The sequence below is a fragment of the Embiotoca jacksoni genome, unplaced genomic scaffold (genome assembly GCF_022577435.1).
Source record: "Embiotoca jacksoni isolate LCO1_2020_lvr unplaced genomic scaffold, fEmbJac1.0.p SCAF_92, whole genome shotgun sequence".
In the NCBI taxonomy this organism is placed as follows: domain Eukaryota; kingdom Metazoa; phylum Chordata; class Actinopteri; family Embiotocidae; genus Embiotoca; species Embiotoca jacksoni.
Window position 1 is genome coordinate 777593 of NW_027185450.1, and position 21642 is coordinate 799234.

The window sequence follows — 21642 nt, forward strand, 5'->3', positions numbered from 1 at the left end:
TCAGATATGTCCATTAGACCCTAATGATGGGCACTGGAACACATTTGTCGGTGATACCATTTTCAATGTAATTGAAGAGATATTTTTTTGAATTTTGATTGAATTATTTTGTATTTATATTTATGTTCCTACTTTTCTATCTAGAATAATAGCCTGATGCTTCTTGGTAGCCAGAGTTGATGATAACCTTAAGCTCCACAGACCAAAGAAAAGAGAGTCACTGGTTAAGAATTACTTTAATGAACTACAGAATTTTTGTTGCTATAATTCAGGTTGTGTGTCCATATCTTAGACTGTATATAGAAGAGGACGTAGTTTCAAAAAAATTAGGCCAATGCGTAATTGCCTGACCACATCAGGTGCACTTTTATATGCCTGGTAGGGGCCCCCATTTGGGCCAGGGGTCAATGAAGCCTTTGGGCACCTGTCAACTGCACCTCAATCCACCTTGGTGGTCTAACGTCTCTCTTATAGCTTATTTTTTAGCTGTCCATTTCTTTCCTGACTAAACAACCTCTTCACAAAGCTAAATGGGTCTCTATAAAGAGGGAGCCCTAACTCTTCCCTCCTAAGCACTGCTAATCAATTTCTAAGATCTTGCGGCAACACCTCAATTCCCTGTCTTTCCTCTTCATTGGCCTTCTTCTATTGCTTCTTCAGCTGCCTTATTTCTTTCTTTACTAACCTCTATTTCTTTCTGCCTTCTGGTTTGAACCACTTCTTTACTCTGTTCTTTCCTTTTCACCAATACCCCGAATCTCTCAACACCATACTGGTAGATGACATCTCCTAGTTTCTCTGACTTAACCTCTGCTGTCACTTTCAATCTCTCTGAACAATCCCACTAAATCTATATTCACTGACTGCCACACCTTACTGCCTTCTGCTTTGGGCTACCTGACTCTAGGTCCACTCTCACAACTCCTCTCATGACCCCACTGGGAATTGTTTCACCGCCTTTTCAGGAAGTACCGGCCAACGCAATGCCCTCGCATCCCTCCTGACAAGCACTTTCTCCTCCCTTGATGCATGTTGAGGCCCTTGGCTGTCATCACCTTCTGCCAACCACAACAACACACCTGCAGTTCCCTTCCTTCCCCCACTGAGTCCTTGTCCTCCCTTAATGTGTAAACGTTTTCTCTTGGTCATTTCAGTGCCAATGACCTACAGGTCAATCCTTCACTTGGTCGGTTCCATTCAAGGGTTTGTATCCAAGAGATCTGCCAGAATCTTCTTCCTCCCCTGCCCTCGCAGACTCTGGGTGTATCATTCTGGTGTCTGCAGACGTAGTTGGGTTGGTGCAGTGGGACTGCTTGCACTCCTTCCTGCAGCTGCTCTGAGGTACCAGCCCATAGCAGCCCTGGTGGGGTCTATTTCCTCCTGTCAGCTGTCTCTCCATGCTGTCACTGGGACTTTCCCTGCATGTCAACTTCTCTCCTCACAACAGTCACCAGCTCTCATAAAACCGGGGGAGGAAGGTTTGTTAATGCACCTTATGAGACCAAAGGCAAAAGGCTAATTCCTAGCCACAACACAGTAGCAAACAGGATACATCCACTCTCACATAGAGCATTAACACACCTTATTATGCCACCAGGACCAATTGACTTTAAAACCAAGTTCCTGTCCTACTTAGATCAGATGCTTCAGGATGATTTTGTGTCTGATAGAAAAAGACAGGCATCACCAAGTAAATTCTCTGATTTATTATGAGAGACAATGTTGACTACATATTGAATTCACTAACCACCAAGCAAACCTTGTTGATTTGAGCTAGCAAATGACTGAACTCTGCTCAGAGCACTAGTTCCCGTGTAGTATGCACCCTAACCACTCCGCTATCAGGTTGGCCGAACGCTCGTCGTGTTTTTTTTGTTTTATAAAAGCTACGAGGAAGTGCACAAAATGAAATTGTAGAAGGAGATTGACTCATTTTTCAAGTCAAGTAGTCATGAAGGTGGAGCTATGATGACATGCTCAACTAAGTCTTTGCTTTGGAAGCAGGAAAAAAGGTCATCTTGCATTCAGTGATCATAATCATTCAGTTTTATAGTAGAACATTGATCTGGTTCTGGCATTTACAACAGCTTGAAGCCTCTTTCACACCACGGCTGCCACAGAGATATTACACATTCTACATCCAATTTTATAATTTAAACCTACTTGTCAAATGAAATTAGTGGAATGAGAGGAAAATGTAGAAATGCGTGGCATTCATTTTGATTTGACAGGGGCCGGGCAGGGGGTAGCAGAGCCCACAGAAACCCCACACTTTGAAAATCACTGCTTCACCTCTGGATGTCGGATGTAAAAACACAACTCTTTCACAAAACACTAGTTTTGAGCCTGACACAGAGAAATTCATGACATTTCCCCTGGTATGCTGAAAGGGATCAAACAAAATGCTCAAACTCCCACAGGGTAAGCTGTTCCAGGCAAACTCGTATTAAAAAGAGCCGCAATCAACACAAAGTTATCTTTCCCTCCTGAAGATGATGCATTATTATCCTGTTTTCAGCTGGAATGTTTTTTTTAATGTTCCCAGAATGTTCTGCTGAAAGGTGAGATAACACTCTGACTTTGTTGTTAACTACTATTTTATTATACTTTTTTATTTCACTGATTGAACGCTCTTTTATTACTTTTATATACATATATATAATCTTAGGATGACTTTTACTTATTTTACCAGCCAGGTAAATGTGAGACCGAATCAGAAGAACCGAGGTGCCTTAATAGTCACAACAATCTGCAGTTTTCCTTTTTTACGAGGTCAAAACATTCAGAGACTTTTCCTGTTGCACATGAACAGTGTGCAGCACCAGGACATGCTCGGAGCAGCAGGAAGCTATAACCTCAGTGAATAAGTGTTCCAAGTTTTGTCACTTGATCAAAATCAGCCCCTGAGTTACACACATAAGTGCAGGTCCATGTGCACGGTGATTTCTCCGGGGCCATGAACAGAGAGCGCACATCACATTTTGGAAAACCGGAAACTCTGGTTTCAAGTATTTTGGGGAAAAGGATGCAGCCTTGAAAACACTGCAGCAGCAAACCTTCAGCATCTGGCACTGCACGTAGACTTTGACTCCCTTATCACCAAGTCAGAAGATATAAGTCATAAATATGTCTAAATATGGGGCTGTGGTAGTGTTGGGCAGGATGATCAATAAAATGGTATCCCAGTTTGTTTTAAGATTCTGGTGGTTTCATGATATCTGTGGTTGTTGTTTTTTTTGCATGACTGGTGCTTTATATAGGTTTAGAGTAGCTTATTCATATTTCCTGAATACAAAGAATATGATAACATTTGGATGTCATCATGTGTTGCACATTTGAATCAAGACTCTGTGTGAATCATAATTTCTTTCCTTGACTTGATATTCTGTATCTATATAAAGTACAAATATATTTCAGTGAATCACTACATAAGTGCCTTGTCCTTGTTTGCTTGGACGAATGTCAGGCAATGTTAAGTGGTTTGCACTCGTACAATAACTGCAGTCCATTTACCATTTACCTAAAGCCTGGTGTTCTGTTGCTGGTCTTTCACATTTCTCTCTACACTTCCGATACTCTCTCTACTATCGAATTAAGAAAAATGCCATACAATAGTCTTTTAAAAGCTGTGCAGCTCTAAAGGCCATCTCAATGAAGTGAGATCATCTTCAGGAAATGAATTATCAAGGCAAACAAACTCACCTCTGGTTCCACCTTGGTGGGCTGAAGAACAAAGAGCTGCAAAGCTGTGAAGACATTGATTCAACATAATGTAAGATTTGATATCTAAACACAGAAATGTTATTTTGCTAAACAATTTAATGAAATAAAATGCAACTGTACCTCCATCAAACACAGCCAGGAAAGCGAGAATAATGAAAGGAGCAGTCTTCCCAACAAACTCGTACATAACACTGCCAAACGGGGGTCCAACTGCAGAGGACATGCTGGATGGTCAATGGTGGAGAGAACTTTCAAACAAATGCAACTACTGCAGCTTTTCACCACAACAGCTCAAGTTGTGCCAATTTTCTTTCGAGAATGTCTTTGGCAGCAGCTTTACGGTTTCTTTACGTTTCGTGAGGTATTTCGTGAGGCATGTTTTCATTTCTGTGTCTCATGCGTTTCAGCTGCGTCTGACGCCTCGCATTTATAAAATAGAACCGACGTCTGTTTTTCCAGCTAAAATGTACAGGGAAACAATCTGTGATCACATTCGTACTGTATGATCAGAGCAGAAACTCAGTGTAGGCTCTGAATATATCGTGGTGATGTTTCACCAGGTGAGAGAACGGACACACATCTCGGTCTGTGTGTCTCGCTATGAATGCGGGTAAACAAAAATGCTTTTTGGTTACAACTCATCACTCGTCGAACCTCATAAATATTCTACTGATGGCGATTATCAAAGAGAAACTCATTGATTTAATGGTAGGACCTGCAGCTGCAGCTGACACACAGCAGGTGTGGATACATCATGTAACAGGTCACGCTTACGCCACTCCGGCAGTGAGTCCCAGGCCTTTCCAAATGCAACTTGTAATACTTTTCAGATAGACTGTAACTTTATTTGTAATTTCTGAGGTATGATTACTCTATTTAAATGAAAGATTTCATATGTAATAACTAAAAAAAGACAACAATGGGGCTCACATTTTCAATCTGTTACCTTTACAGAAGCATCCCAAGAATAGATGCACTATGAATGCATACATACCCAACACTCCCAAAGCGAGACCTCCTAAGGCGATCCCGATGGCGTGACCTCTCTCCTCATCATCTGTGTACACACTAGCAAGCATTCCCATCCCTGAAACACACCGCTGTCGAAGTTAGGCAACACAAATTCAACAGACACCAGTAACTGATACCGATGGTTCTACAGTAAATACCATTTGACGCACTTAAAAAACAGCATTAAATTTGATGGAAGAGGTGTTGCACAGGGATCTCTTCAAACTTGTGAAACCGAACAAAACTTCACATTTTATGGTGGTCTTTTATTGTGAACAGTCTAAAACATCCTGTTTAATCAACATCTTGCCACACCTTTCAGAGGGATGGATTAATGTTGTAAAGGTCAAATGCTAATTACACAAATTGTAACAAATTTGTGAACAACATTTTAGGGACATAAACGTTTTGTGTGCATATGGGAACAAAGGCAAGTGTTGCAATTATATTTTTGTTCAGTGTATCAGGCAACCTTGATTCGAAGACTCTCCTATATTTTTACCACACCTTTTATTTTGACCTTTCTAATTAGTTACAAACAATGTAAAGAAAACAGAATATAATGATTTGCAAATCATTTCATTGAAAAAAGACCAAAGCCAACATATCAAATGTTGAAATTGAGGAATTTTTTGGTTGCCTGATAGAGGATTTCAGCTGCTCAACAGTTCAGGGTCTCCTTTGTTGTATTGTTCATGTCCTGATGCTCCAGATGTTTTCAGTGATTGACAGGTCTGGACTGCAGGAGGCCAGTTTATCAGCGGACTCTTCTACTAGAGAACCATGCTGTTGGAATACGTGCAGAATGTGGTTGGACGTTGTTCTGCTGAAATAAACAAGACCTTCCCTGAAAGAGACGTTGTCTGGATGGCAGCATATGTTGCTCCAAAACCTGAATATATCATTCAGCATTAATGCTTCCTTCCAGATGTTCAAGCTACCCATGCCATGTGCACTAATGCATCCTGTACCATCACAGATGCTGGCTTTAGAACTGAGCTGATAACAAGCTGGATGGTCCCTCTCCTCTTTAACCTGGAGGATGCAGCGTCCATGATTTCCAAACAGAATCTCGGATTGTGATCCATCAGACCTCAGGACAGTTGTCCACTTCACCTCAGTCCATCTTCAATGATCTCGGTCCAGAGAAGGCGGCGGTGTTTCTGGATCATGTTTCTATCTGGTTTCTTCTTTGGAGAGTTTTAACATCATTTGTGGACGCAGCGATGAACTGTGTTCACAGACGATGGTTTTCACAAGTGTTCCTGAGCCCATGCAGTGATTTCCACTCCAGAATAGTGTGTTTTTAATGCAGTGCTGCCTGAGGGCCCGAAGATCACCACCATCCAATATTGGTTTCCAGCCTTCCACAATATCATAATATTTTGTTTTTATTTATATTAAAACAGCATCTCGACTTTTTTTGGAAATGGGTTTATAATTTATTTTCAAAGCTCTAAATTTAATAATTGGGGAGCTGTGCTATTAGGTTAGTGGATAGCTAAACTAATTAGGTTGACTGAGTTTATTATTGCTGGAAGTATGTCACTTTCTTTCAGGCCACAAAAATGTGAAAAAAATATCAGTCACTGATCATGAATGGTAGGAAGATTTCCAGTGTGTCAACACTTCAGTTTAGGAGAATATATGATCATTGCTACATAGATTCAGACTGTAGGAGCCATAATTAAAAAATCAACAATCATGTGCTGTGAGACTGTATATATGAGGTGTAATTAAAAAGTTTGGATACTGTTAATGTTGTACATTAACAAAGAGCAGCACAGTAATGTGCGTGCAGAAGGACATGCAATAGCTTTTCTAAAGAAGTGTTCCAGGTCACATTGCTTGACCAACATCAACACCTGTTTTACACATTTTTGTGACTACAACCTAAAATTTTGTGTCAAACTCAGAAAATCAGCAACAGATACCCTTGAATTGCTTCAGAAAGTCTTCAGTAGTGAAGCAGCGAGATGGACAAGGTGTTTGGAGTGACTTTCATGTTTTAAGAGAGGCAGTACATCACTGTCCACGACCGAAGAAGGCGAGGCAAGAGATTATCAGATGCGACTCGTTATGTATTTGTGGTGGCGGGGTGTGGTTAGCTCAGCTGCAGCGGGGATAGAGTGGGGGAGTGGTTCAGGGAACGGTGCTGGGACGGTGGAATGAGTCCAGCTGAGCCGGATTTTGACTAATTATCTCTCTCCTATAAAGTGAGCAGAGAGACACCGGAGAGAGAGAGAAGGAGGCTCCTCAGGAGTGGAGCCAGAGGGCTGGTCAGATCGCTGGTCAGAGGGCTGGTCAGAGGGCTGGTCAGAGGGTTGGTCAGATTGCTGGTCAGAGGGCTGGTCAGAGGGCTGGTCAGAGGGCTGGTCAGATCGCTGGTCAGAGGGCTGGTCAGAGCGCTGGTCAGAGCGCTGGTCAGAGGGCTGGTCAGATCGCTGGTCAGAGGGCTGGTCAGATCGCTGGTCAGAGGGCTGGTCAGAGGGCTGGTCAGAGGGCTGGTCAGAGGGCTGGTCAGAGGGTTGGTCAGATCGCTGGTCAGAGGGCTGGTCAGAGGGCTGGTCAGAGGGTTGGTCAGAGGGCTGGTCAGATCGCTGGTCAGAGGGTTGGTCAGATCGCTGGTCAGAGGGCTGGTCAGAGGGCTGGTCAGAGGGTTGGTCAGATCGCTGGTCAGAGGGCTGGTCAGAGGGCTGGTCAGAGGGCTGGTCAGATCGCTGGTCAGATCGCTGGTCAGAGGGCTGGTCAGAGGGCTGGTCAGAGGGCTGGTCAGAGGGCTGGTCAGAGGGCTGGTCAGATCGCTGGTCAGAGGGCTGGTCAGAGGGCTGGTCAGAGGGTTGGTCAGAGGGTTGGTCAGATCGCTGGTCAGAGGGCTGGTCAGAGGGCTGGTCAGAGGGCTGGTCAGAGGGTTGGTCAGAGGGCTGGTCAGAGGGCTGGTCAGAGGGCTGGTCAGATCGCTGGTCAGAGGGCTGGTCAGATCGCTGGTCAGAGGGCTGGTCAGAGCGCTGGTCAGAGGGCTGGTCAGAGGGCTGGTCAGAGCGCTGGTCAGAGGGCTGGTCAGATCGCTGGTCAGAGGGCTGGTCAGAGGGCTGGTCAGAGGGCTGGTCAGAGGGCTGGTCAGATCGCTGGTCAGAGGGCTGGTCAGAGGGCTGGTCAGAGGGCTGGTCAGATCGCTGGTCAGAGGGCTGGTCAGAGGGCTGGTCAGAGGGTTGGTCAGATCGCTGGTCAGAGGGCTGGTCAGAGGGCTGGTCAGAGGGTTGGTCAGAGGGTTGGTCAGAGGGTTGGTCAGATCGCTGGTCAGAGGGCTGGTCAGAGGGTTGGTCAGAGGGCTGGTCAGAGGGCTGGTCAGAGGGCTGGTCAGATCGCTGGTCAGAGGGCTGGTCAGAGCGCTGGTCAGAGGGCTGGTCAGAGGGCTGGTCAGAGCGCTGGTCAGAGGGCTGGTCAGATCGCTGGTCAGAGGGCTGGTCAGATCGCTGGTCAGATCGCTGGTCAGAGGGCTGGTCAGAGGGCTGGTCAGAGGGCTGGTCAGATCGCTGGTCAGAGGGCTGGTCAGAGGGCTGGTCAAAGGGCTGGTCAGAGGGTTGGTCAGATCGCTGGTCAGAGGGCTGTCAGAGGGCTGGTCAGAGGGCTGGTCAGAGGGTTGGTCAGAGGGCTGGTCAGATCGCTGGTCAGAGGGCTGGTCAGAGGGCTGGTCAGAGGGCTGGTCAGAGGGTTGGTCAGAGCGCTGGTCAGAGGGCTGGTCAGAGGGCTGGTCACGGTGACGGTGGATCATACGGTGTAAATAAACCCTGTTGAACTGAGATCAGTGGCTGGAGTGTGTTTGTGTCGGAGGAACCCACAATCAGTAACACAGATTTGTTTCAGTATTATTTTCTGTAATATTCATACAAGGTGTGGACAGGCAGTGTTATGCTGCAGGTGGTTGGCCTCTGGGACGATGTGCTGCGGCTCCACTGGGAAGCCCAGTTGTGGTGATTTGAAAATGAAAACGATTTCTTCAATTGCACAAATTATATTACCCAGAGCTCCATAGAGCCTGTTCCCTCATTTGGACAAATTGTATTACCCGAGGCTCCACAGAGGCCAGAAGGCACTGCCTTTTTCGGGAGGGAGAAGAGATACTGAAACTTCGGATGCTTGGCAGCCTTTAACAGGCGTCTGATGGCAGCCGACCCATACAATAATACGGAAACCAAGGGATTCACTGTCCCTCTTCAGATCGGTCATTTTCAATGCAATCACACCCACATGAGCTCATTCAGCCCTGACCTACAGCTTTTATTAACTGAACAACAGGCAGACAGTTTGGCCAGTGGCCAGCCATATTACTTTAATACTCACTAAATAAGAGGAAGGATAGAAAGTAGGACATTATATGAAGGATGACGCTTGGTCACATCAGTCTGAACAGAAAGTCTGAGCATGCTGCAGGCTGATGTTAACATTCTGGACTACAGACTGGATATAAAAAAAAATAGACTGGATATAAAACTACAGACTGGATATAAAACTACAGACTGGATATAAAAAAAAATAGACTGGATATAAAACCACAGACTGGATATAAAACTACAGACTGGACATAAAACTACAGGCTGGATATAAAACTACAGACTGGATATAAAACCACAGACTGGATATAAAACTACAGACTGGATATAAAACTACAGACTGGATATAAATCCACAGACTGGATATAAAACTACAGACTGGATATAAAACTACAGACTGGATATAAAACCACAGACTGGATATAAAACTACAGACTGGATATAAAACCACAGACTGGACATAAAACTACAGACTGGACATAAAACTACAGGCTGGATATAAAACTACAGACTGGATATAAAACCACAGACTGGATATAAAACTACAGACTGGATATAAAACTACAGGCTGGATATAAAAGAGTTCGTAGCTTCAGGTCTGTAAAATGGTTCTGATCCAGAAGTGTCTTCAGCTGCAATACCAGCGAGTGCCACTAGAGGCCGGCTCCAAAAAGCCTCCGGCTCCATAGACTCCCATTCAACTTCTCTCATCAAATCCAAAGTGAATAAAATGTGTCCATCAGTTATCTCGGTGTTGTTAGCTAAAGTCACTCCTTCTTATTAGTTTTCTGGAGGTCCATCTGAAAATAATCCCTCATTCATTAGAAAAGAAGATTCAAGAAGACCTGTTTTTGGGGGCGTGTCTGTTTGATTGACAGGCCTGTGGTGCAGTCAGGTTACAACTATCGGTGGGCGGGACGTAGTATCGTCAGGTTTCCGATCAGATCGGTCAGATTCACCGCTGGCTCCTCCCCCAGCTTGTCCAAATATGGTCACTTCCTGCTCCAAACCGCTCCAAACTAACAAGATGATGACGGACAGAATCTGAACTGGAGGATTCATAATGTTCACAAACCAATGATGACATCACTGCTGGCTGCTGATTGGATCAGACTTTACATCACAGTGACTAATGTACCATCTTGTGGTATCTTGCTCCTATACATCTTTATTCTCTCACTCTAAAAAACAAATATTTCAACTTTATCTTTGTTTAACCAGAGTAGATTTTGTCAGACTGACTGGTTCAACTCACTGTTTGTATGGGACCAGAGACACCTGGTAATGTCTCAGTGTCATCTGCATGAGGTAAGATATTTTGTTGTTTTCAACACCTTGAGCTGGTGAAGGAATGTAGATGTTTGTCTACGCAAGTCATTTTTGTACACTTAGATGTGTGAAAATCTATATAAAAGAGTCCCTGGTACTTAAATTCAAAGATGAGACTTTTCTACCATCTGTGTTGAAGTAAATGTTATTTAATACCTTAAAAAGAGCAGTCAAAATCCAAACTGGAAAACATCAGAATAATTGTTTAGGGCCAGGAATGTGTTAAAACCGGCCATTTAAATTTTACTTAAAAGTTACAGCTTTGGTATGGGCCTACAATTTGTTTTTATTAGTGTCTCGATCGTTGTTACCTGGAAATGCCTTAATATCTGCGTTTTTCAGGGAAGAAAATCTGTAAATATTATTTCTTTCAAGCCTTTAGATTTGGATTTGCTTGCAAATGTCATAGATGACACAAACTAATACTAAATTAGGCCTTTTAAAAATACTTTAATGGCATCAAAGAAACTGCGAAAGTGAAATAGAGTGAACAGTGGAATAGACCATGAACATCACATTGAAGCAGACAGAAGGAGGTCATACCAGCCACTGATGAGCAGGAGGAGCCCACACCTTGGAGCGATCTGGCCAGGAACAGCAGAACGTAGCTCGATGAGAAGGCGAACACTTCACAACATGGGAAACAACAGAAATATGGACAGAGAACCATCAGGCATGATTCAGGCATTCAGACTTTCTGATCACAAAAAAATGTTTGCTGGAACTTACTGATAGTAGAGACGAACATGATGCAGAAGCCAATGAACATGGGTAGCTGGTAACCTACTCTAAGGGAACACAGAATAAAAGGCAAGCGTTACATTTGAACAGTAAACATATGGTTAGTTTGAGATGTCGACACAAATACTGTTTACAGTATATATTTAAACAAACGGATTACTTTAAATCTGACTTTCATTATCTTCAGTTTTAAAAGCATCCTTCATTACAATGGAAGATGTGATGTGCCAAAACAGCAAGTAGCTCAACTATGTAGTAATATGAAACCATCACCTTTAAGCCCACATTGTTAAAAAATTAAATTCATGCAAACACTCCCTGCCTCTTTCTTCACCACCCTTTAGCCGCTCGCATTCAGCTCAGGCTGGCTGCTGAATGATATGGAAAGCCCCACAGCGCAAGTTGACCAGATGGCAGTTTTTCCTAAGGAGTTGTTCGCCACTGGGTGACGGTTTAGATCCCCTTGGTGTTAGTTAGCTGGTAACTAGCTGCTCTTCTTTGTTTCCATCATTAACTCTCATCACTTTACGCATCAGTGACCTGCTGTTGTCTATAATACAACCCTGTAGTTGGGACGCTGTGCAAAATGTAAATAAAAACAGATTGTGATTATTTGTAAATCATTCAAACCCATATTTAATTGAAAATAGAACAAAGACGATATATCAATTGTTAAAGCGGAGAAATTGTATTGTTTTATGGAAAATTTGATGCCAGCAACACGTTTCAAAAAAAGTTGGGACACGGTCAACAGAATACTGGAAAAGTTGTGTAAAGATAAAAAAATATATAAAAAATAAACATCTGATGGAACATTTCACAACTAATAAGGTTCCCTGGCAACAGATCAGTAACAGTAGTGGAAATCACTGCATGGGCTCAGGAACACTTGTGAAAACCATCGTCTGTGAACACAGTTCATCGCTGCGTCCACAAATGCAGGTTAAAACTCTCCAAAGAAGAAACCAGATAGACACATGATCCAGAGACATATTCCAACAGCATGGCTCCATAGTAGAAGAGTCCGCTGATAAACTGGCCTCCTGCAGTCCAGACCTGTCAATCATTGAAAACATCTGGAGCATCAGGACATGAACAATACAACAAAGGAGACCCTGAACTGTTGAGCAGCTGAAATCCTCTATCAGGCAAGAATGGGAACACATCTCACTTTCAAAACTCCACAAGAAGAGGTGATGCAGCAAAGTGGTGAACATGATCCCAATGTGTTGCTGGCATCAACTTCAAAATGAGCAGATATTTTTCATAAAAATTAGAATATACTTTTTATGAAACCATAACATTTTACAGTTTCACCATTTGATTTGTTGTCTTCTATCTATTTTAATTAAATGTGAGTTTGTGATTTGCAAATCATTGCATTCTGCTTTTATTTACATTTTACACAGCGTCCCATGTTTTTTGGAAACGGGGTTGTACAAGACAAAAATAAACCTTTGCATAATTTTGAGGAATTTTCACTGGTAAAAATATTTAGTAACTTCACTCTTAAAGTAAAGTTAAAGTCACAAGAATATTGTGGCCTCCTGTTGTTTATACTCCTCTTTTGATTGAAGAGTTTTCTTATTTAAAATAATTTGCTGCATAATTTTGTGGAATTTATTGGAAAAAAAAAACAGGAGATCATTGTTACGTGAAATAAGTTTGGTGACGCTCAGCTAAAAAAAAAGACTGAAGTTAGTTATTATTTTTGCATTGCTTGTGTTTTAACAACATTTAGTTGATCAGGTATTGAATTAGGCAGTTTGCATACAGCAGTGTCTTTCCAACTTCACCAAAGTTGTGTTTGCTTGTGTCTTCCTGTCCACTGAGAGGGTTCCTGTAATGTTACTGAGCGACACTCACATGAAGCTCACAGTTTTTACTTTGGAAAATAATCCTGAAAACGTGATAATCGTTGCTTGCTTGATTGTGGACATTAATCTGATGCCTGTTGCAAACAATGCAGAGTCTCTCATTTATATGTTTTAGTCACGGGTGTGTGAATTGACCTGAATATGAAGCATCTGTCGCACAAAATAATAATACTTTTTGAAGAGAGAAGACGGAGTCCTCTCCGTCGGAGCGGAAGACTCATTTCAGCAGCGGCATACAGAAGCTGTTGCGAGTGGAAATCATCAGCTGGAGCATTGACTGCAAATTTGACTCACGTCTTCTAGCATACAAAACCCCACAAAGACATGTTAGCAAGGTTAAAAACTTGATTTCCATCGGGGAAAGACTTAAAAGACTAAAAGCTGCCGTGTAGTATTCCCCTGTGAATACCTGATATGCATGACTCCCCTTTCTTGTCTTCTGTCAGCAGGTGACAATGGGACTGTGTTGTTTGCTTCAATTACAGCATAAGTGAGAGCCCGTCTGAGACACTAAATGCTGGCTTGGAGGTGAATGCCAGTAATGTCTGAGGGTGGTCACACTTCTCTCCCCTTCACATTAATCTCCCTTTCTATTCGGAAAATTTTCAACTGGCTCAAATATCGACAGTGTTTAATTGTCAATTTTTTGGGGATCATATTAATGTTCAGTTCTTCCTCTGTGGATTAAAGCTGTCTCAGTGTCTTCTGTCTCTTCACGTGATCCCAAATGGGCTCCTTGAGGTTGAGATCAGGACTCTGCGGTAGTCCTACCATCTGTTGCAGGACTACATGTTCTTCTTGTGGCTGAAGATCGTTCTTTATGATGCTGGCTGGATGTTTGGCCTCATTCTCTGGTTGCAGAATCAATCTGGAATGATCAGATGTCTCCCCATTGTATTTTTGTGAGAGAGAAGAATCTATACACAGGTGCCAAAGACATTTGCATGTACATGTATTTAAAAGCTGATCAGTCAGTCTGGTGCACCCCACCTCAAATACATGAAAACAAAAAGGATTTCTTCAAGGTCAGCGGTACGGAGCCTGGGAGTGGCAATAGAGCGAAACAAAATGGAATTAAAACGTGGTGTCCCGAGACCTCGATTTAGTGTCCCGAGGCCTCGATTTAGTACTAGTATCCGCGTGCATGAAATAGCATTTCATTATATGTATTAAGTTCAACACATGCTCATTGATTGGACTGACGCAGGGAAGTGCAAAAATTGAGAGCTTAATTCTTCATTTCCGGTTTCTGCTGGTTTGCTGGCACATCGTCTGTTTGGATGAGAAGAGGAACATTTGAGAAGCTTTGCTTATTCTAAATGAGGATTTATTTATGCTGATGAAGCCATTTTTACTTGCAAAGGTTTTCTTAGTGCTGTAAAGCTTTCAGCAGAGCTTCTATTTTTTACTGTGCTGAAATTAAATTTTGCCAAACTGCAAGATAATTTGCAGTTATTATTCCCATCATAAGGTTGTGATTTCCCAGAGACACTGGTCCAAGGTTTTGTCACCCCAACCTCCACCGTACACTGACTTTGTGGCTCTGTTACTACGTCACTTCGCTTCCTTGTTTGTTACAATCATAATTACTATGATGACTATCATCTCTGTTCTGGTCTTCATCAACCCGGCCTTTAGCTGCTAAATACTCCACTAAGTTGACTATCTTTGTGCCATCTGTGCTGCTGTTAGCTTTCAGTGCTACAACTAGAAATGTGCTTGAAGTTATGGGCGGTGAAGCAAAACAATGAGCTGAACACTGTGAAATGGTGCTGAAGAGCTGAGTACGACTGCTGAGTCGGATTTACTTTCTGTTGGTTCATCAATTCAAGCAACCTCTTTGGCATCACATGTATCCAACTGATCCATTGTAAAATTAAAAATATGAATTGGTGCAGCTTTACAATGTACCAGCTCCTCAATGCTTTCTCCAAAAATCATTGGCTCAAGCAGTCTTCAAATAGTATTTAAAGAGACATGAGGTTAGTTTTTAGGATCGTATATCAGCTGAAATTTGAGTGACTCATCCACGATGCAGCTCTCCATGCCTTAGCAGACTTGGCACATACACAGACATGATAAGGATTTCTGCTCTATGTAATTCGGTTGGATTAGATCTGTTGTAGCTGACATGACATTACACCCATGTGCATGTTTACCATATGCATCATTTGATTTTCCTCCCTAGAATGCAAATAGGGGGTCTGTTACTGCGCCTTCTCTTCCATCTTGCCTTAGATAAGGCCACAACTGTTATTCTTAATTGACCTCTGTAGACACTAATTTTAACCACAACTTTGACCATCAGTGAGTTGGAAGCCTCTGCAGCCTGAGAGGAAACCTGCAAACTCTGTCCTTTGTCACTCTGCTCTCAGTAATTATTTCCTCTTTGACAATTTTTTTCTCTTCACTTGTATATTTGTTGCAGTATTCATGAAATTCTCACATTGAGTTGAATGGTCTTCACTTATGAAGTGCTTCATCACCTTATCTGTCTCAGAGCCTTTTACACTGTTTCCCACTCACACACTAATGGAGCTGAGCGGCCATGCAAGGTGCTCCCCATCAGGAAGACATTCACACACCGATGGTACGCCGTCAGGACAAACTTGGGGTTCGGTGTCTTGCCCAAGGACACTTAGGCATGTAGACAGGATGAGCCGGTAATTGGACCAGCAACCTTCGGATTAGTGTCACAGCAGTAAAGTGAAGCTAGAGCCAGTGGGACCACTTCACCACACTTCAGACTCAAGACCCTAAAAACCATCAGAGAACGCTAGCCGGAGGCCGAGTGGCTGCTTCCACCCCTGGAGGCACACATGACGGGAAAGCTTCACAGACATGAGGAAGGCCATGCTGGACAGGCTTTCTCCAGAGGTCTGTTGGTGCCAGTTCCAGGAGGCTAGGCGGGGCCTGCAGGACTAGCCTTCACCCTCGGCACACCAGCTGAGAGATGCAGCTAATGTAGCTAACGATGTAGCTAAAGGACTGTGCATGCAATGGGAGGCTACTGGAATAGGTGAACCTCAAGTAACCTGTGGAGGGGCATTCAAAAAAACAAATCATCCTGGGTTCGGTGATATGGGTGCTGTGCTTGGCGGTGACGCGAGGTTGTCCAACAATGAAGACGGGAGCGGGGGCCTGCAGAGCCTCTTGTGAAGACGACACTGGCTCCCAAAATTACACTCCACGGAAGTTAGTCACTTGAGCAGTCACATGACAATACTCCATGCTCTGTCTTTGACCACGTGATAAAAAATGATGGTCAGATGCAGCACTGTCACATCCACATGTCTCGCTGGGTGGGGACAGGCTGTAGCATCAGAAAGGATAAGAATCATCCATTTGTTGGTGCCAAAAAGCCACCAGGAAACAGGTTTCCAAGCAGGTCACTGTAACCAGACAGCTGGTCACATGAGATATGATAAAACACCAGAATGGATTATGACCTGGTCCTAAAGGTCAGGAGTTCAGGGGGATGGTGTCACTGCCGTGCACCTTTGGGCCCATTGCCCTTAAAAGAGATCGCTTCTGAATACGATGGCTTGGACCTCATGTGGCTGTTTCCCTGGAGGGCACACAGATATCATCTTTGTGTTTGTGGATTGAATTGTGCAACGCGATATCCCGAGGTGGTGCAGAGTGATGCTGCAGCCACTGTTTCAAGTCATCTCCCAAGTCGGGATCTCGAAAGATACCTTCACTGAGCAGGGAACTTTCTTCATGTCAGGTATAATCAGGGAACTTTACGGATTACTGGCCATTAAACATATTCAGACCAGTGTCTCCCACAGACGGACGGCCTCATGTAGCATCTGAAGAACACCGTAAATGTTTTGTAAGTTTAAATACAGTAGAGCTAATTAGGAGAAATGTCTTGAACCGGGTGTACTTCCTTTGAGATGCTGTTGGCAGCAAATCGTGTGGGATTTTGGAAAACTAAGGGGGGAAGGTCCGAGCCCCAGTAAAAACTAAATTCAACATGTTCTGGTACTGAGAAATAAATCCACACTGAAGCGGTTGTCGTGTGAATTTGCTCCAGGCCCAGAAAGGACAAGACAATTGACATCAGGAGATAAAATACTCATATTACTTCCTTCTTCCACTTCCAAACTCCTCACCAAGTGGTGAGGACCCGTTGTGGTCACACGGCGAGTGGAAATGTGGAACCTAAAGTCTCTGAGAGAGACGAGGTCGGACCTGAGGTACCCGAATCCACCCAACCTGCCTCGCTCTCCTGTGATGACCGTTTCTCTCCGGTGGTTGTCGCTGTGTTGCCTGACCTGTTCTCCTCCCTGCCAGGATGCAAAAACCTCAAAGAGCATCATCGGCGTCCTCGGCTCACTGCCCACTCAAAGACGTGCGTGCTTGGATAGCGGCAGGTTCAGTATCTGGTGCACCGTTCAGGTGGCAGGCAGGACTGCCCCAAGCTGGACGAGACTAATGCGTCCAGGTAAATCTAAATAAGAGGTGAGGTGGTTTTTACTGACCGTCAATTCCCTACTTCTCTGACCTCTGACTTACCTGACTGGACGGCTATTAGAAAGGGAGCAGCACTGTGGAGACGGAGTCCATTCACTCTGAATGAAGGATACCAACGTTCAGACTACTCAGTGGATCACTAAAGGAGGGCAGCGGGCAGGTTTCTGTGGCAGCTGTAGGAGGGAGAGATGCCGAGGAAGGAGTTAATTGGCGCAGAAGTTTTGTGTTTTCTGATTGTGTCGTCTCCCTACTTATTGGCAGCAGAGGTCCTGAGCCGGACAGAACCGAGAGCAAGTGGCTCTTTATGTGTGGATTTGTGTGAGTTAGTATTAAGTGGTTCAATTAAAACCCATTGTGTGTGGCGAACCCACGCCAACAGTTGCTGTAATCATATTTAATATTGTGCACAAGAACCGTCCGCTCCCGTTTATGCTGCCTCAACATCTAAAGACTGTTTTCCAGCGGTTCCGTCTCCGACAGGCTGCCGGAGTGAATCTCCGTCATTTAAGTCGATGCTTCACATTCATATGTGCATTTAATGCTCAACAGGCAGGCAGATTTTTTTTTTTATATATATTAGCCTTTATATCAAGGAAAAAAAAAAAAAAATTCTAATGGAATTGTTATGTTTCTACATGTCTCTCACCAGAAAATATTGTATGTAGATATCTTTTTATAGTTGTGTGGAGGAGATTGTGTAGAATCTGTTAATATCTGAACCATGTTTGTGGGACACTGTATGACTCAGCAGTTTGAAAAAATATGTGCTGAGTGCCTGACGGAAAATAAATATCATGAATGACTGCAGGTGTCCAGGGACCCAACCAGGGACTCACACTCAGGACATACGGCCCTGTGAGATGGGATAATAACTCAGCTGTAGTGTAGGCCCACTAATATGTTGTTGTTATTATTATTATTATTATCATCATTATTGTTACAAAGTGGGAGGTAATGTCAGCTCTACGTTGGAGACTGTACAGAGGTCAGCTGTGATTTTAAAACGGGATAATGTGAAAACTCTTTGTGCTCCAGAGAAACGAGTAGTATCATCAGAGGCTCGTTTCTGCTGGTTATTTTGATATTCAGAGATCAGGACTTCTGGATTTCTTCAGTTCAGAGTAGATGGAGGCAGAACTTCATGAGTGGAACGACGACGCAACTTCAACTTCGATTACCTCTGCAGCGCTTCGTCACACAGACTCGTAAATGTGATAACACCCCGACTGTAAAACATGGTGGCAGCATCATGCTTTGAGAGAGCTTATCATCAGCAGGGACACGGAGTCAGAAATGAGAGCTACTTGAAGAAAGCCTGGTGCAGAGAGCATCGACGGTTCGACCCTTCAGCACAACACTGAATAAAAGCCCCGAGCCAAGACAACGTCGACGGGACTGAAAGTCTCTGACTCCTCTTGAGTCACCCGGCCGGAGCCTGACAGGAAGAATGGGATCAACTTCCCAAATCCAGAGGGGCAACATTTGTAGAAGCCAAGAAGAGTCACATATGTCGGAATCAAGTTTTTGGTCTTTCATAGATTTGCAAACCAAACATATTTCCAGTTTGTGGTTGAGGTGTAGACTGATGATTTAAGAAACCTCTGTATACACTCAGCCAAGCAGCTAAAGGTCTCCACACAGAAACACAAGGACGTGGTCAGACCTACCTGTTGGTGAGCGGCCCGATGAACGGGTTGGTCAACAGCTGCACGGTGGCCTTGGAAGCAAACAGCATCCCCACTTTGACGTTCTCGTTGAGCAGCCTGCTGGTGGACTGCGGGCAGTCGGAGGAGTTCTGCAGCAGGTGTGCAGCAGCCGAGGTTGGAGGCACCGGGTCGGTGGAGTTGGAGCCAGACAACCTGACGCTGTTATCGTATAAGGACACAATGCTGTGGAAGGATCCTGGAGGCCCCTGCTGAGACAGGCTGTTGTTCTTCACCACCACATCTGCTGACTCGTCCAGGTTGTACAGATAGCTGGGAATGATGGGAACTACAAAGAGGAGAGAGACGGTTGCTAATAAGAGTAAGAGTAAGAGATCATCAGGAGGTTTACAGTTCAGACCAAAATCATTCAGACACCTCAAATCTTCATGTGTAGTGAATTTGACCAAAGGTTTACTTCTGGCTGTAAATGTCAGAACCAAGTGAAACAGGATGTGAGACATGGTGCAGAGATATGAATGAAAACATGAACTGTTCCTGTGTTTTTTAAATATTTGTATTAAAAATATCACATCCATAATGTAAAGCAGCCACACGGGACAACCAGGGGTCCTCACTCAGCCTTTGGTTTTACACGACTTCAAACAGACTAGAAAACTACTGCAGGAGCTGTTCTCACTTTCTAGTTGAAGAAAACGCAGAGAAGTTTGGACATTTTAGTAAAAAGTGTTTTATTATGAACATCTCTGGCAAAATGTCTTCCGGTGTTTTGTGACGTGTTTCAATCATTTACAGATGATGAAACCTGCTGGTCAAATAAAAATCCACCAGACGTGAGGACTTGATGTGGGTAAGAATCATATTGGGCTGAACTGCATGTTTCCATTTGAGCTCCAGTTCACTACAAGCAGATTCTCTCACTACGGTGGGAAAATAAAACCGACGGCCGCCGTGAAGCTGACATGAAAAGTGTTTTGGTCCTGTACATTTCTCCTGAAGCAGCCTGAAGATAGACGGTGTTCCTTGTTACAGACTGTCTGGCCGTCTGCGTGTCTGATTCATTTGCACATTAATAGATTTTTTTCGAGCTGTTAATTTTGTCATTAAGACACTGTGAGTAAAAGCATCGACCAATCACAGGGTGGGAGAGGAACACACATCACAACTCCTCATGTCAGTGTTGGTTTTATGTCTCTAGCCACCAGTTGTTATACGACAAGGAGCAGAAAAAATACAAAGACAACACACGGAGAAGCATCACCAAAGAATTAATCGATTCTAATTTTTTTTTTACAATAAATTTGTATCACTGCAGGCAAAAACTATGAAAGCCACCTGTTAAAAATCCTCAAAACATGCAGGTAATTGACAGAGAACCACTTAATACGTTATTTTAATTTATCTATTAACATCCCACTAATTGAGGCAACCCTAAAAATAATTCAGAACCTGATTAAAAATCTAAATCTCAACCTCAACACAACCTTGAATTGAGAATTAACAGTGTCAAATGGTCGTCCCTGAAAATCTCTGACAACTTTACTTGATTTAGATTAAAGTATTTTGTGTGTTTTCAGGGGTAAATTGACAGAATTGAAGTATGTTGCTTTACTGCTGATTAATGACACAAGAACGAATTCAAACAAAACAAACAGAATAACCATCTCATGCACCAAGTGTTACTGGAATATTGTTCCCTTCCTAAAATCTATTGTAAATTATGAACCGGGTGCCAGTCAGGTCGATTTACACGTCAATAAAATAACTGATCCGAAAGATGAGAGGAACAATATTTACGAGGTTATATACAGTATCAGCGTTTTAAGGGATTTTAATTTCTTTTTAAATATGACTGATCAGATCATCAAGTTTCCAATCATTGTAGTGGAGAGCACGTGTCAATGTCGGAAACTGTTAAATCTGAAATTACAGATCATTATTAATGCTGCCTGTCAGCATTTTACATATAGACAATTATTTATTGTCACAGGACTGTGTGCTCCACGCGCGTTTTGAATTTAGAGATGGGATTTTGTCAGTGTCCCGACTAAAAACATGTTGAACATATCTGGACACATCCACCTGTTGCGCAAAGACACAGAGAGAAACCAACTTTGCAGAGATGGAGATGAGAGGAGCAGGAGCGCACCTACCGACTACAGTCAGCAGCATGTTATCCAGCAGCAGCGCCACGAAGACAATGAAGAGAATCAGCTTCCTCGACTGCCGCTCCTCTCGGAGCCATTTGATGAAATGTAACTCCCGCAGCGCCTCTAGTCCTCCCATAGTGTTTATTCCGAAACAGAGCAACACAAGAAGAAGGCACCTGGAGAGAAAAAAGGTGGAAGGGATGGTCAGTAACTTCCTACAAAAGACTATTATATGAAAGAAGAAGACATAAGGCTGATAAAGAAGTTAGAAAGATAAAGTACCCAGGATGTGTGAAGCAGGGAGCGCAGCGGAGAGACGCTCAACTCACGC

The 21642-nt window shown here is 43.4% G+C and overlaps 1 protein-coding gene across 1 annotated transcript in view; it reads right to left on the reverse strand.

Moving 5' to 3' along the window:
* slc18a2 (solute carrier family 18 member 2) overlaps nt 1-21642 on the reverse strand; it is a 37894-nt gene extending 16252 nt beyond the window's left edge. The window contains exons 1-8 of the mRNA XM_069141888.1: nt 21594-21642; nt 21315-21487; nt 19165-19489; nt 11127-11185; nt 10941-11024; nt 4718-4810; nt 3844-3933; nt 3703-3746 (exon numbers count right to left, since the gene is read on the reverse strand). Of these exons, the coding sequence (XP_068997989.1) occupies nt 3703-3746; nt 3844-3933; nt 4718-4810; nt 10941-11024; nt 11127-11185; nt 19165-19489; nt 21315-21447 (828 nt within the window). The 5' untranslated portion in view covers nt 21448-21487; nt 21594-21642. The remainder of the gene's footprint in view (nt 1-3702; nt 3747-3843; nt 3934-4717; nt 4811-10940; nt 11025-11126; nt 11186-19164; nt 19490-21314; nt 21488-21593) is intronic.